Source organism: Mobula birostris, chromosome 12 (genome assembly GCF_030028105.1).
Source record: "Mobula birostris isolate sMobBir1 chromosome 12, sMobBir1.hap1, whole genome shotgun sequence".
In the NCBI taxonomy this organism is placed as follows: domain Eukaryota; kingdom Metazoa; phylum Chordata; class Chondrichthyes; order Myliobatiformes; family Myliobatidae; genus Mobula; species Mobula birostris.
The window spans coordinates 60,146,194-60,163,890 of record NC_092381.1 but is presented as its reverse complement, the minus strand read 5'-3'; the positions used below and the strand labels follow the sequence as shown (position 1 = coordinate 60,163,890).

The 17,697-nt window shown below is 39.6% G+C and overlaps 1 protein-coding gene across 3 annotated transcripts in view; it reads left to right on the top strand.

The window, feature by feature from the left end:
- Nucleotides 1-17,697, top strand: part of sgip1a (SH3GL interacting endocytic adaptor 1a) — a 177,823-nt gene that overhangs the window by 81,250 nt on the left and 78,876 nt on the right. For all 3 annotated transcript variants that reach the window (XM_072273874.1, XM_072273872.1, XM_072273873.1), the window contains 2 exons: nt 3,360-3,416; nt 12,144-12,201. In XM_072273874.1, the coding sequence (XP_072129975.1) occupies nt 3,360-3,416; nt 12,144-12,201 (115 nt within the window). The remainder of the gene's footprint in view (nt 1-3,359; nt 3,417-12,143; nt 12,202-17,697) is intronic.

Genomic DNA, 17,697 nt, shown 5'->3' with positions numbered 1-17,697 from the left:
AAAATGCACAATTATTAATGAGTAAGGAAACAAAAAATACCACTTGCTTTGGGACTGCTGCTATTTCTATGGTATTTTAATGTGAAAAGATTACTATTACCAGACATCTGAAAAGATTACTATTACTAGTTCTACGCTCTAAAGATAAACTATTGTACTTAACTAAATCGTTGACATGTTTGCAATGTTCATTATATCTCTGGCATGACTTGTTCGTCCTCTAAATTGCAAATTCTGTTTGACTAGGGGACAAACTGAGCTGGAAATATGCTGTACCTTATAATGATGCTGAACTTGAAAAATATTGTTTAAATATTAATAAGGAACACACTGCAAAAGAAGAACAGGTTCATAATTACCAACTAGAACACAAAATATAAAGAAGCATATCAGATATGTGATACCTCATACATATCTTCTAATTTCAGTCTTCTCTGGAGGATCATTGCTGGAAGGGCAGTGTCCAGAAAGACATACCATTGCATACGTACATACAGACTAGTTAATGAAGAATCTTATAGACTCATATCAATTAACACACACTTCAGGTTGTGGGAACAGTTCAGTGATGGGGCAAGTGAAATTCAGTATAGTTGAGGGGTACTTACTATTCCTGAACCTGGTCGTATGGTTCTGTGGCTCCTGCACATTTTTCCTGATGGCAGCAGTGAGAAGACAGCATGGGCTGGTTGGAGGGGGTCTTTGATGATGGGTGCTGCTTTCCTGCCCAGTTCTGTGCAGATATGTCTAATGGCGGGGAGGGCTTTATCCATGATGAATTGGGACATATCCACAACTTTTTGTAGGAATTTATATCAAGAGCATTGATGTTTCTATACCAGGCTGTAACACAACCAATCAATATACTCTCCACCACACATCTACAGAAGTTTGTCAGAGTTTTAGATGCCATACCAAATCTTTGAAAACTTTTAAGAAAGTAGAGGTACTGTCATGCTTTCTTTTTTTATGGCCCTTACGTGCTGGATATAGGATAGATTCTCTGACATGATAACACTGAGGAATTTAAAGTTGCTGACAACTCTCCGCCTCTGAAGCCTAATGACAACTGGCTCATGGATCTCTGTTTCCTGCTCCTGAAGTCAATAATCAGCTCCTTGGTTCTTGCTGTCACTGAATGAGAGGTTGTTGTCATGGCACCACTCAGCCAGATTTTGAATCTCTCTCCCATATGCTGATTTGTCCCCTCCTTTGATTCAGCTATGACAATGCTGTCATCAGCAAACTTGATTATGCATTGGAACTGTGCTTAGCCTCACAGTCATAAGTATAAAGCAAGTATAAAGGGGCTAAGCACACAGCCTTATGGTGCACCTGTGCTGATGGAGATTATGGAGGAAATGTTGTTGCCTATCCAAACTGACTGGGATCTGCAAGTGAGGAAATTAAGGATCCAATTGCACAAGGGAACATTGCAGCCAAGGTCTTGAAGTTTATTGATTAGTTTTGAGGAGATCATATTATTGTATGCCAACCTGTAGTGATAAAGAGCAAAATGATGAATGCACCTTTACTATCCAAATGTTCCAGAGTTGAGTGAAGGGCCAATGAAATGGCATCTGTTGTGGCTCTGTTGTGCCGGTGGGCAAACTGGAGCAGATCAAAGCTGCTTCTCAGGCAGGAATTAATATGTTTCACTGCCAACTCTCAAAACACTTCACCTCAGTAGATGCAGGTGTTACTGGATGATAGTCATGGAGGCAGATTACCATGCTCGTCTTAGGCACCAGTAAACTGAAGCCTGCTTGCAGCAGGTAGATACCTCAGAATGCAAAAGTGAGAGGGTAAAGATATCTGTGAACACTCCAGCCAGTTGATTAGCATTGGTCTTTAGTACTCAGCCAGGTGTCCCGTCTGGACCGATGCTTTCCTCGGGTTCTCCTTCCTGAAGATGCTCCCACATCAGCCTTAGAGACTGAAATCACAATGTCATCGAGGCCTGTGGGAGTTCATGAAGGTGCTTCCATGTTTTGATGGTCAAAGCGAGCATAGAAGGAAATGAGCTCACCTGGGAGTGAAGCCTTGTTGTCACCTATGTTGCTTGGTTTCACTTTATAAGAGCTGATAGCATTCAAGCCCTGCCACAACTGTCGGACATCCTTCAGTGATTCAAGTTTGGTCTGAAATTGCCAGTTTACACATTAGATAGCTTTCTGGAGATTGTACCTCATCTTACTTAGTTGTCAAACCTGAAAGCCTCTGATCTGGCTCTTCATCAAACAAGTCTTACTGAATTCCTTGACTATGATTCGAAATGCATTGGAGTGGACTGTTTCTTGTTTCGTGATGGCAACATTCAAAATCTCAATTGCTTGATGAATGTTGGCTTTAGGCAGTATGTAAACTGTGGTCAGTATCATGGAAGAAAACTCTTGGTAAATAGAATGGTCAGCACTTAATTGTTAAATGTTCCAGGTCAGGGGAACAAGAGTTTGACAAGACCGCCATGTCTGAACACCACAAAGGGTTTATTATGAAACACAGACCTTTTGTCTTGCCCAAATCAGCAGTCTGGTCCATCCTGTGTATTGAGAAGCCTTTGGTTCTTACTGACCTATCTGATGTGTCCAGAGTGAGACACATCCCTGTGAAACACAGAACACAATAATTCCTCATTTCCCTCCAATACAGTAATCTTGCCCTTAGGCCCTCAGTTTTGTTCTCCAGTGACTGTACATTTGCTAAAATGATGCTGAGTAAAGGAACTTTAGTTGTTTGACACCTCAGTCTGGCTCGGAGTCCTCCTCCTCCCTCTCTTCTGGCAATGGGAATGTACCTTTGTCCACTTAAAGATGCTGTACTTGCATGTTTGAGAGTTATGTCTGCTGAGTCCTTCAGAAGATTGTGAAATTGCTAGTACATTAAAATGGTTTATAGTACGTTGGTTAAAGCAGTTGACTTGGTCATTGTTAGTGCACTAGTACATATATGCCTATGGTCTATGAATCACAATACTTTTGTCAACAAGCAGTCTGAAACATTTATCATTCACGAAAGAGCAGTATATGCATCGAAGCCAAGAAATAAAAAGGCAGACTGAAGATTTTATTTTGATAAGCTAATGCATGCCAACTTGCTCCAAAGACATAAACTGATCCCATCTCCATAAAGGACAATGCCTTACACCACTGGATGATAGAACACTTGCTTGCTTGGGGCACTCTTCCAATGATCATTAAATAAGTTGTGGTTATTTATATATGTATATAAAATGCTGTGTAGGAAGACTGTATCATCACTGTAAGTGTACAGATTTGCCACTCTTGCCCATTTTAATAGTTTAGGTTTTGGAGCATAGAAAACACCAATAACATCCTTTTATTTCTAATCTTCAACAGAAGAAGACTAATGGTGCTCCAAATGGATTTTATGCAGAAATCGACTGGGAGCGATATGTAAGTGTAAATATTCTTCTATTTTAAGTACAGAATACTTTTGTTGAATACCTTATTTTACTTGAAGTTTTTCAGTAATCTTTTCACAAGAATCTCATTGTTAAGGAAATACTGGCAAGTATTAATTTTTAACAACATTTAGACAAGCTTCATTTTATCAGAAATGAGCTACTGTAACAATTACCATAATCCTACAGGATCAGATGGCACCACTGTAAACTTGCAAAACTTTTTGTGTACTGAGTGGCTGGGAGGTAGAGAGGAGGTGCAGAGGAGCACGACGTAATCCCACAGCCAGGCTTACTTCAACTTGAGGCATACTAGGATATTTATTTATTATGAAGCTGATTATTGTGTTTCCTTAGATTTCCAGCCAATAGATAATGTTTACATGTAATTGGTTACATTAAAACATGATTAACTATTGTATTAGTGGATATGGGCAGAAGTATCAACTGAGGCTCAATTAATCAAACCAGTGGTTATTCCATATCATGCATGATATCAAAGCAATTTCATCTATTATTTTAATAGTGTACACATACCAATATACTAAATGCAAACGCTTTGAAAGAACCCTCTAGAAGTGCACATACATCTCATTATCTGTGTTACACTCACTCATCAATTTTATTACCTCATCAAAAAAAATTAAGTTGTTTTTTTAAAAGCATACTTAAACCCATGCTTACTTGCTCTAATTCAGCCATTTTACCCCAGGTGACTATTGACCCTGTCCTGGATCAATGCTTCTAAATATTTCCCAACATTGTGTTTAACTGCTTTGCCTACAGTTGCTAGACTTATCTTTTCTCCCTTTTTTGAATATTAGCTACTATCCAATTCTCTGCACCCCTCTCCCTATCTCCCAAGCTCTGAGTATACAAAACATAGTGAAAGTTTACAGTTAGTGCCACCTCAAGTTCCCCTCCAAAGTCCCTAAATTCTATCCAGTGCTGATGGCCGATTGACTTTATTGCTTCAGTAATGATCACGACTTGCTGCTCAATCAAAAGCCTGATCACTTCATCCCATTCCAGTGTATGATAGATATCAGCTTGGACTTGTAAAAGGCTTCCAAGAAAATGCCACAATAAATTTGTTTACAAAATTAAAGTTATGGACAGGGACATCATTAAGGCCTATATTAACTAGAATTCAGAACAATTCATTGAAACCTATCGAATGGTGAAAGGCCTTGAAAGAGTGGATGTGGAGAGGATGTTTTCTATGGTAGGACAGTCTAAGACCAGAGGACACAGCCTCAGAATAGAGGGGTGTCCTTTTAGAATGGAGATGAGAAGGAAGTTCTTTAGACAGAGAGTGGTGAATCTATGGAATTGTTTGCCACAGGCAGCTGTGGAGGCCAAGTCTTTATGCATATTCAAGGCAGAAGTTGATAGATTCTTGATTGGTCAGGACATGAATGGATATGGGAAGAAGGCAGGAGATTGGGGCTGAGAGGAAAATTGATCAGCCATGATGAAATGGCGGAGCAGTCTCAAAGGGCCCAATGGCTTAATTCTGCTCCTGTATCTTATGGTCTTATAATAAATATGATTAGTTAAGAGGCTAAGAGCAATTTAACATGATGGAAACACGAGGAAATCTGCAGATTGTGGAATTTCAAGCAACACACAAAAAATTTGCTGATGAACGCAGCAGGTCAGACAGCATCTCTAGGAAAAGGTACAGTCAACGTTTCGGGCCGAGACCCTTCGTCAGGATATCATTCGTCCTGACGAAGGGTCTCAGCCCAAAATGTCGACTGTACCTCTTCCTAGAGATGCTGCCTGACCTGCCATGTTCACCAGCAACTTTCTTGTGTGTTGCTTAACATGATGGACTTGTTTTTCTAGATTGAAAATGTGACTCAAACAATTAAATTACAAACACAGATTCCACAATTACAGCTTTAAATTAATAAAACAATGCTTTTAAAGATGTCGCTGGAATAGAGAGAACAGGGATTTGCATCTGTAAATTTCTGAAGTTGTCAGGACAAGTTACAAAGGCTGTTCAAGAAAATAAAAGTGATTAGAATTTTATTAATAGAATACAAAACTCTGCTTAGGTCTCAGTGCCATCCAAAAGAGTATTTAGATCAGGACAACACATTACCTTGATGCAGGAGAGGTTTATTGAGGACAACACCAGGGAAGAAGAACTGCAATTGGATGGATAGCAGAATACTGAGGTTGTTCTCAGAGCAGGAATGGTTGGAAGAGGCTTTGTACCATTTGATGAAATCAGAAAAAGCCACTTCAATAGCACAATGATTGGTAATCAACAATCTTAAAGTTAAGCAGATTATCAAAAGAACCAGAGATAAAGTTAGAAGAATTGCTGTGATCTGAAATGCTGGCCTTTCTGAAAGTGCTTCTAGTCTGGCAGATTGGTGAAAACAATTTTAATTACAACTTTCAAAAAGAATTTAATAATATTTAAACATAATTTTTATGGGATCATAAGGAAAGAACAAAGTAGAACTAATTGTGTGGCTCTTCCAAAGAGCTACGCAGAGTGCATCAAATGTTTTTTTTCTCTGTAATGTAACATTCTATGACATGATAATTTCTATTCCATTGAGTTTAATTTTTCTCTTTCATCTGTACCACTCAAAACTAGATTAAATCTAAACATTTCAAACCAACTCCAATCAACAGGATATTGAGAAATTGAAATGATAATATAAATGGGATGAACTACATTTCAGGGAATTGGATCCATTTCTTATAGAACATAGAACAGTTCAGCACAGTGCAGGCCCTTTGGGTCGTGAAGTGCCGATCTTTTAACCTACTGCATTTGAAGTTGAAGGAGGTGGATTTCAGTGTCAGTCATTGATATCTACAACATAGATAAAGTAAGCAATTAATTTCTACCTCAATATGTCTCACCCAGAAGTTTCTATGAATATCATTGGCCACAATTTCTCTGAAACCTGTGAATGGGTTTGCAATGACATGCTTCCAGTTAACATTTCTCATTGTGCAGTTGGTCATTTTACATTCATACTTGTGCTAAGGTGCTGGATTCAGTTCAAAGTGTTAATAGTCATTACCTATGTACAGTATATCCACTTGCAACTAAATTAAGTTATTACTATTTAAGAATCATGCTTCCTTGCTTAAAGGTTAAAACCTGGCAACATACTGAAACAAACCAAACCAAAAGCACTATGTAAATATTATACTTTCAACTAATCTGATTAACTATCTCATTACCAAAAACACTGTAAAGAGTGGGAAAGAGCTTGTTCATATCAGCATTTCTTGAAAAGAACAACTTTTATGGTGCAGTGTGGGACGTCAAATAAGAATTCAGAATAAATTTCCTGTAAACTGAGTGAAGGGAATGGATTGATTGAGGATGGGGACATAGGGATGATGTCACCATGTACGGGAAAGCAAAGATATAAAGAGTGCATTTAAATTATTAAACTGGTAGAGCCAGTGCATTTCAGAGAGACAGCCAAATATTTAAGAATAATTGTATGCAAAGGCATGTCTCCAACTTATCTGTCCCATTTAAGGTTTTCACATTTATAGATTCCAAAATGTGCATAGAAACATAGAAAACCTACAGCACAATACAGGCCCTTCGGCCCACAAAGCTGTGGCTAACATGTCCCTACCTAGAAATTACCTAGGATTACCCGTAGCCCTCTATTTTTCTGAGCTCCATGTACCTGTCCAGGAGTCTCTTAAAAGACGCTGTCATATCCGTCTCCACCACTGTCGCCGACAGCCCGTTCCACACACTCACCACTCTCTGTGTAAAATACGTAACACTGACATCTCCTCTGCACCTACGTCCAAGCACCTTAAAACTGTCCCCTCTCGTGCTAAGCATGCAGGAGAGTAAAATTAGTCAGCTGAGGGTATAAACTGCCTATTATGTGTTATAATATTGAATGATTCTAACAGATAGAAACTGAAATAGAGCAATCATATTCTTTTCCTGATGTACAACTGCATACGTAAGCAACAATGTTTATACCAGGAAATTTCTCACATAAGTGGTAGGTACACATTAAAAGCTCTTGCAGTAGTAGATAGAAAGCTCTGTAATTATCACATGAATTTCATATTTGTGTCCCAAGCTTGACAGAAGGAAAACAAATTTTTCTCTATTTTCTTCATTTCCTTCTGATAGAATAATTCAATATTATTATCATTGAAACCGGCAATTAATACAAATCTGTTATACTGTTTTTCACTGATATAAATCAATTGATCTAATTCTACTCTCCTGCTCAGTCTCCATGTCCATTAATGTGATTCTTTCTCAAACAAATATGTAATTACCTTTCAAAAGAGCTTGTAGCCATTAATTTTGATTTTGTAGGTCAATAGTAAAAGGGAATCGTTTTCAAATATGTTGACATGACATGAATAGCTGTCAGCATTCAGGAAGTCAAATCGAATAAGAGATTTCAAACATGGAGCAATAGAAAAAAATCTGAATCAGGTTTATTACCACTGACATTTTGTAGAATTTGTTGTTTCATGGCAGCAGTGCAATGCAAGATGTAAAAACTACTGTAAGTTAAATAAAAAAATGAATAAAGAAATTCAGTACATTAAGGATTTCAGCTGTAAGCCAAAAATATATATTAGTAGAAGGCCTCAAAATCATCATCAAAATAAAATGAGAATCTCCTTCACATTTTTATAATCTGTTCTAAACAAATGAATAAAAATTAAACTGCATTCATTAATGTCATGAGTGATGTTTCAACATGCAGTTCAAAACATGTGTTTAACACAAATAGAGGTTCCCATGTTTAGCAGCAGGAAGGAAGTCTCCATCTGTATTAGGGCAATCCGATATTTGCAAGTTAGTTACTGTTGATTTACATTGCTCTGTTAGGGCAAAGATGTAGTGGGGATCTCCAGATTGTGAATCCTGCAGAGAGTGCTGAAGCAGAAGGAAAGGATGTTTGTCTTCAGCAAAAATGTCTGGTTATGATTCCCCTAGGAGTGCAGCATTAGAGAATGCAGTATTCAAGTCTTTTTTTAAATAGAACTTTCAGAGACATGGCCAGAATAATTATGAAATAAAATATCAAACCTGACTGAAATAAAAACTGCCGAGAGAAAGCTCAATGCCAAAAGTTTACAATTTATAATACATTGAGTTCTTGGCAACTTATATTAAAAAGTGTTATAAAAATGTAATATCCAGGAAGAAATGGCTTATGGGGTAAGATACAGATTTTTATCACCAGTGCATAGATTTGCCTCCATTACCCACTAATAAAACAAATTTCTCTTTTTCTTTCCATTTTTTTTCCTGGCAGTGATCTTGCTGCTTTGAATGGAGCTGTGCAGCCTTAATTCTGTTTTGCAGTAGAATTTAGACCTGTTATTTAACAAGGGTAACAGAGAAGTCACCAGATAATTTATACAGGAAAAGTTGTTGTGGTACATTTTTTTTCTTCAGACATTTAGACTAATGTTATTTCATTTTTCATGTTTAGAAATTATGATGGGATAATTGCATATAAAAAAGATAAGCGGATATGTTAAGCTGACTAATTAAAATGAAATAAGATAAAACTCCCAGCCCAGATGGATTGCAACCACATATTTTAAAAGAATCCAGGAAAGGGGAAAAAGAAGATCATTACTGTACAAATTTAATCAATTGTTTGTAAAAGGTGTTGACCTGGAGGACTGGCTGGCTGTTAACATGGTTAGGAAGGAGGTTAAAACATGTTGAGGTTATTATAAGATCAGCCTGCTTAATGTCTGATGGATTTCCATCTGGTTTAAAGATAGAAAACTGAGAGCAGGAGTAATGGGTAGCAATCACAGTGGAAAACTATAGTTAGTGAGATTCCACAAGACATTTTGCTGGGTGCTCTGCTGTTTACAATCTACAATTTGCAACTTAAACTTTGGAATAAAAGATATATTTTCTAAATTGCAGATAATACTAAATTGTGGGGAAAGAATAGGTACCTAGGAAATTGCAAGGAAATACAGAAAAGTGTTCAAAATGTTTCAAGTAATTAGCAATTAATGTTTAACACAGATAAATGCCAGGTAATCCTTTTATTAACTTAGAATATATGAATAGAGGAGCGGAGTTGACGACATGAATGAATGTATTCAATTTAATATATTGGTTCAGCCCTGTTTTGTTCTGTTTGTTTTTTTTTTGTTTTTTGGGCGGGGGGGTTCCTTGTGATTTTTTTTCTTTTTATTTTTTTTCTCTTCGTGATCAATTATAGCTAGAGTTTGGAAGTTTATTACACTTGTATTATTTGTAATTTCTCTTGTATATGTTTATTATCAATAATGTAATTCCAATCTCTTTATATCACTGCTGTTATTATGTTTATGAACTTGAAAACTAATAAAAAGATTTAAAAAGAGAGAAAGATAAAAGCCAGGTAGTACTCTTAGTGGGAGGAATAGAGAGATCACATCAGTTGGAAAGTACAACTCCAGTTGGGTTGGAGAAACAAAGGGATTTCTGAGTATAAACCAATCACTGTAAGTTGCACCACAGGTTAACAAGACAATTATAAACGTAGACCAAATCAAAGAATTTATATAAAGAAGGATAGATTTACAAAGTATAGGAGACACAAAACCTGGATTTAACATTGATTAAACCACACTAGGACTACTGTACTGAGTTCTGGTTGGCAAATAATTGAAAGGGTAGAGACACAGGGGAGGTACAGAGAAGATTTACAAGGATATTGCAAAGAATAGGAGGAAATGCGTATCAAGAAAGGATGAATAGATGAGCTGTCTTTTCTCAGGAAATGGGAGCCTCAGGGGTGACAAATCAACATCTTTAAAATTGTGAAAAAAAATTGATAGAATGTAGATAGAGAGGGTTTTTGTTCCCTGTTCATGGAATGGTTGTAAGGAGAAGCCATTAATCTAAGGAAATATCCAGTAGGGAATTCAAAGGAAGTGTCTTGATTGAATGAGTGGTGAGAGTGTGCAGCTGGCTACCACAGGATACTGTTAAGAAGATGTATATAGGGAGAGGCTGGGCCAACACAAAAGGAGAAGAGAACAATCTAAATTGATAGATGGGGCAGCAATTACCTAGTTTAGATTTGTAAACACAAAATAATCCGCAGATGCTGGGGTCAAAGCAACACTCATAACACGCTGGAGGAACTCAGCAGATCGGGCAGCATCTGTGGAAAAGATCGGTCGACGTTTCGGGCCGGAACCCTTCGTCAGGACTGCAGAAGGAAGAGGCAGAGGCCCTATAAAGAAGGTGGGGGGAGGGTGGGAAGGAGAAGGCTGGTAGGTTCCCAGTGAAGAACCAGTAAGGGGAAAGATAAAGGGGTGGGGGAAGGAAGGCAGGGAGGTGATAGGCAGGAAAGGTGAAGAAAGAATAGGGGAAAACACAATGGGTAGTAGAAGGAGGCGGAACCAAGAGGGAGGTGGTAGGCAGCTGGGGGAGGGGGCAGAGTGACATAGGGATAGGGGAAGGGAGGGGGAGGGAATTACCGGAAATTGGAGAATTCTATGTTCATACAAAGGGGCTGGAGACTACCTAGACGGTATATGAGGTGTTGCCTTGATATGAACATAGAATTCTCCAACTTCCGGTAATTCCCTCCCCCTCCCTTCCCCTATCCCTATATCACTCTGCCCCCTCCCCCAGCTGCCTACCACCTCCCTCTTGATTCCGCCTCCTTCTACTACCCACTGTGTTTTCCCCTATCCTTTCTACACCTTTCCTGCCTATCACCTCCCTTCCCCCAACCCTTTATCTTTCCCCTTACTGGTTTTTCTCCTGGAACCTACCAGCCTTCTCCTTCCCACCCTCCCCCCACCTTCTTTATAGGGCCTCTGCCCCTTCCCCCTGCAGTCCTGACAAAGGGTTCCGGCCCGAAACATCGACCGATCTTTTCCACGAATGCTGCCTGACCTGCTGAGTTCCTCCAGCGTGTTGTGAGTGTAGCTTAGATTTGTTCTGGTTTTGTCAACTAGATATACCTGTGTAATTTTTCACACACTCAGATAGAAAATTCATGTTGAAACAAGGCTCATTCTAGAATACAAATCTTCAGCTTAAGTATTATCCTGCCCAGTGATCTTTCCAGTACACTTAGCCATTTCTTAACATCTCATAAACAGTACTGGTAAATTATTTTACGAATTACAAGTTGTAACTGATAACCTAACTCTACAGCTTGAAATAATTGCAAAAGTTTTGGAAGTGTAGTCTCAATTAGAATTTCAATTAAATTGAACATACTGAGGGGGTGGTAGGGCTGGGTAGGGAATCTAGGAATCTTCCCAGTGTGTGACTTACGCTGCTAAGAACACCAGGCATAGCATTATCAGCAAACTCCCCTTCACATTACATAACTCACTGACCTGGAAATGCATGAGTACCATCATCATTTATCTCCCTCCCGATGCGTCGTGGGAGACCGTTCGTTTCAAGCAGTACAGCAATCCAAGAAGGCATCTCATCACACCCTCTCAAGGAAAATTAGTAAAGGGCCTTCTCTGTTGACATCAGCAGCAATGCCCACATCCTGTGAGAGTATCAAGCAAGGGCCTGAGAATCTGCTCTACTGTCATCTATTTATGAACCAGGCATGGCAGTGTAGCAGCTGCTTTGCTTTCCTATTTTAAATAATGAACAAAATGTGTCCGTGGATGAAGCTGTAGGAAATCACTAACGGTTAAATAGCTTCCTAACTTTTCATTCTGTTACTTGTCTGATTTTCAGAATTCCCCCGAAGTTGATGATGAAGGATACAGTATCAGGCCAGATGACAAATCAGGTTATATCCTTCTGATATCAGTTGGCACAGATGCTGCCTGCTCTAGTGCTTGGTTTGTCATTTTCTGTTTTCCATCATAGGTTTCCTGTATCCTGTTTTCTTTTCATTTGTTGTCATTGTCAAAAATGCACTGAGGATATTGTAGTTTTGATGAACTGCTATAAGGTGGGTGACATTCCATTACAGGTGTACAATTGGTGAAAGCATTTCCATTTAGGAGATTGTCACCATTTTTCAATGTTTGGCCTTTTAATGAGATGTAGGATTTCAAAATATTAAATGCAGCACCAGTTTTCTTGTAAACATTATTTGAAAACTCCATTAGCACCTTATTAATGTTGGTTATTTTTACACTCCAGTTTATTTTTCCCTTCTGACTGGTGATACTGACTCATGCTAGAAGAAAATTTCGCAGGCACAATTTCCTATCCAGTAACTCTTACGCACACAAAAGGAACATCTTGGGAAATAGAAACAGAAGTAGATACTGGGTGGCGCCTTGGGCCTGCTCTTTCATTCGGTAAATTCACGGTTAATCCGGTTCTGTGGGTCACATCCTCTTATTTACTTAACATCCAGATTTAATATTCTCAGCCTTCTTCCTAAAAGTTTTACAAGCTTCTGCATAAAAACATCTGTTTATAATGCAGAGTTCCCTTAATCCTGAGACCACACGCTCTGCTTTTAGTCTCATCAACCAGAAGAAATTGCCACTTGCTAATTACCTTGTCAGTCCCTCTATTAATGTGGTGTATTTTGTTCAGATCAGCTGAATTCTAATGAGTAAAGGGCAGTTGTAGTCTGTCTTTCCTTAACGGAAAGACCATGCACTTCTGCAACCAATGTGTGCTGAACTGATTCCACACAAACACTCACTTTTCTAGATACAGAGATCAAAACTGCAGTCACCAATTGTGCTCCCGCGAAGCTGTTGTTCAATCACAGCAAGACATCGTTACTTTTCTACTCCAACCACTTTGCCATAAAGACCAACATGTGTTTGCTTTCCAAACATGCGGCTTACATGAATCTGTACACTGAGATTCCTTCGTATATCGTTTGCCTGTCCAGCACTTACATTTTCCAGCAAAGGTCTGATTCTTATTGTACATTCTAAAACTGTGATATCCTGAAGTATTGAAGAAATATGAAAATTATTATTTCTCAGCAGAAACTCACATTTGAGATTCATGTCTATTAATCAGAGGTACCATGTGATGTGTATCCCCTGTCTACCACCATTTACTCAATCCTACCACACCTTGGTCCCAGTTGTCTAGCTAGACATGAGTTGCAGCTGCAGATACTTAAAAAGAATGAAGAAAAGTGGTGGCTTATCACAGGCAGCCAAAACTTTCTGAGGGGCTTTTGAAATAGTTTAACGCTGGCAGTAGTCGGCTGAATTAGGTCTGTCTAGAGCTCCCTCATAAAAATCAGGGGAGCAGAGCAGTGAACATGTAGCACTCTTGCAATTCTGCATTAACTTTAGAATGTACAAAACCACCGTGTATGAGCTGAGTATTCCACAGCATATGGCAAAGTATCTACTGCAAAGCAGTTGCATGCTGTGTGCTCACTGGATCAAATAATTTTGCTTTTGACCATTGGAATTGACAAGGTAGGAATTAGGGAGGGAGAATATATTTGTCAGATTACCCCTTTATTATCAGTCACCAGAAGTGGCCTGTCTATTTCTGTTTGTTTACGGTACTCAAATTAGTGTGATTCCTGATCAACGTGCTTATCACTTAATGAGAAAGGAACCTAGAAATTTAGGATGCCATGGTAAGAAGATTGTGAGAGAAATGAGACTGCCACTTTATTATGATTTGCAGCAAATTCTTCAACCATATTTTCTACACAGTGCTGATTACTAAGCCCTCCATCTGTTCATGTTAATTGGCATTGTAAATGCTTTACAGATACTGTCCCCACCCCCAACCCCTGTCTTCAGGATACCGCACTTTGTGGCCAAGTTTGAAGATGATATAATGACAGGTGGAAGGACTGGTTGTACTGATAAAACAGGGAGTCTGAGAAAGGACTTGGATAGGTTGAGAGAATGAGCAGATGGAATATAGTGTAGAGAAGTGTTTGGTCATGCACTTTGGTAGAAGGAATAAAGGCATAGACTATTCTCTAAATGGGGAGAGAATTCAGGAATTAGAGGTGTAAAGATTCCTTAAAAGCTAACTTGCAGACTGAGTCAATAGGCAGAATGTAAATGCAATGATAGGGTTCATTTAAAGAGGACTAGAACATAAAAGCAAAGATATAAAATCTCAGCATTACAAGGCATTAGTCAGACCACATTTAGAGTATTGTGAACAGCTAAGGACCCGCTAGCACTGCAGAGGGTCCAGAGGAGATTCGCGAGAATGATCCCGAGAATGAAAGGGTTAATGCATGAGGACAGTTAATGACATGGAGTTTAGGGGATGAGGTTGGGGGGGGGCAAGATTTCATTGAAGCCTACTGAATATTGAAAGGCCGGGATAGAGTGGGTGGAGAGGATTTTTCTAGTAGTGGGGGAATTTAGGTCCAGAAGCCACATCCTCAGAATAAAAGGACATCCCTTTTGAATGGAGATGAGGAGGGACTTGTTTAGCCAGAGGGTGGTGGATCTATGAAATTCACTGCTACAGATGGCTGCAGAGGCCAAGTCATTGGTTATATTTAAAGTAGAGGTTGAAAGATGTTTTTCAGTAAGGATGCCAAAGATTACGGGGAGAAGGCAGGAGAATGGGGTTAAGAGGGAATAATAAATCAGCCGTGGTCAAATGGAGGAGTACACTTGATGGGCTGAATGCCCTTGTTTTGTTCCTATATCTTATAGCATTAAACACAAAGGATTCTGCACGTGCTGGAAATCCAGAGCAACACACACAAAGTGCTGGAGGAACTCAGCAGGTCAGGCAGCATCTATGGAAATGAATAAACAGTCGACGTTTCAGGCCAAGACCCTTCATCAGCACTGAAAAGGAAAATAGAACATGCCAGAATAAAAGGTTGAGGGAAAGTGAAGGAGGACAAACTAGAGGGTGATAAGTGCAGCCAGGTGGGTGGGGGAGGGGATGAAGTAAGAGGATAGGAGATGATATGTGAAAAAAGCAAAGTACAGGAGAAGGAGGAATCTGATAGGAGAGAAGAGGAGACTGTGGGAGAAAGGGAAGGAGGAGGGTTTCCAGCAGGAGGTGATAGGCAGGTGAGGAGAAAAGTTAGGAGTCCAGAGTGCGGAATAGAAGAAGAGAGAAGAGGGACGGAAAGGAGAAATTACCAGAAGGAGAAATCAATGTTCATGCCATCAGGTAGGAGGCTACCTCCACCCTGAGAGTGGCCTCTTTGTGGCAGGACAGGAAGCCATGGACCAACATGTTGGAATGAGAATGATGATAGGAATTAAAATGCTTGCTCACCGGGAAGTTCTGCTTTTTGCAGCCTGAGCGAAGATGCTTGACTAAGCAGTCCCCCATCCTACATCAGGTCTCACCAGTGTGAGAGGCCACATCCAGAGCACTGGATACAGTAGAGGACGCCAAGAGATTTTCAGGCAAAGTGTTGCCTCACAGGGAAGGACCCTTTGGAGCCCTGAATGGATGAAGTGAATGGGCAGGTGTAGCATTTCTGTTGCTGACAAGGACATGTGCCAGGAGGGAGATTAGTGAGGAGGGACGAATGGACAAGGGAATCCTGGAGGGACTGAACACTGTGGAAAGTAGGTGTTTGGTGGTAGAATCCCACTGAAGACGGTGGAAGTTGTGGAGAATGAGGTGTTGGGTGCAGAAGCTTATGGGATGGTAGGTGAGGGAAAGAGGAACTCTGTCCCTGTTAAGGCAGTGAGAAAATGGGGTGAACGCAGATGTGCAGGAAATGGAGACAATGCGGAAAGTTTCAGTAATGGAGGAAGCGAATGCCAAGACTTTGAAGAAGGAGAACATCTCTGATGTGCAGGAAAGGGAAGCTGCATCCTGAGAGTAGATGCAGCGGATACAAAGGAACTGAGAAAAGGGAATAGCATTTTTACAGGACACAGGGTGGGAGGGGGTATAGTCAAGATAGCCATGGGAATCGGTAGGCTTATAAAAGATATTGATAGACAAGTTATGTCCAGAGATGGAGACAGGAAGAGAAAGATGTCAGAAATGGATCAATTGAATTTAGGAGCAGGGTGCAATTTGGAGGCAAAGTTGATGAAACTGACAAGCTCAGCTTGGGTGCATGAAGCAGCACCAATGCAGTCATCATGTAGAACAGAAAGATTTGGGGAGCATAACCAGGGAAGCTTGGAACATGGATTTATAGTTTTCTGTTGTTGCCTCTTCTCAGGCAACATTCACTTTCTGCCCTGCCACTCAGATATCAACATCTTCACAAGAAACCCACTTGTGCTTCTGAACATGATATATGGCTACAATATCAATCTGCATTATTTTGCATGGTTGACCAAAACCATTCTGTTCCTGTATTACCTCTCCTTTGTTCAGTTTAGTCCAATAGCCATCAACAGTAATATATTTGCAAGATACTTAAACAATTTGCATATTGAGCCTTCAAACTGCCAGACTGAATGACCGTGACAATATTACATTGTTGTAAGGAAGACACACCACCTTGACTCCACTGTGCAATCAGGTATGAGAATATGAATAAGTTCACAAGGAACAGCATGTCCATGTTTTAACATACACTACACTTTAATCTTCCCAGTTTTTCCCAGAACATATAAAGTAGCGTACTCTCTACTGAGTAATATCATGCAATGAATCCCTTTAGAATGCATTTGTACTCTCCTTCCTTCTATGACTTATGCATTCCCTTTATGCAGAATCATCATGGATGATACCTAGTTCTACCTAAATCCTTAACCCCTCTGCTACTCTAACTTCAGATGACTTGATGTTAACCATTCTTTAATAAACTAAAGTCTTCTGCAGCAAAACAGTGGTAGGATTAAAGATATTTGCTTTAAATTAAGAGAAGGGATGGAATACTCAAACAGAATATCCTTTCTGTTAGTTCCATTCTCCTTGCTATGCTTCAGGTTGAATTGGACTGTTAAAGACTTCAGATCCGACTCAATCCTGAGATGAGCTCTATGTGTAAGCACACACCATGACAAACACTGTTTACTTTCAATCTCATTGTTTCCTTCTCTGCTATAAACATCCCTCCACAGCTGAAAACCTTGTTTGTTCCTTTGACTTCTCCAAATTGTGCTACCTTGCCAGTTTTTAACACCATTCTGTGGAAATTTCAACTCTTACTATATCCTACCGCAAATTATATCTCCATTCAAGACCCTCACCTGTCATTCCTGCTGAAAGTAGTTAGGTTTCAATCCCCAAATATTTAAAATTCATGATGTCACTCTCCCACCCTGTCACCATCACCACATCCATTCCTCTCACCGATCCATTGAAGTATTCCTTACTCCACCAAGGTCAGCTGTGCCTTTGTACAAACACTCGGGCAGACAAATCAGAAATAGGAATGGACCAT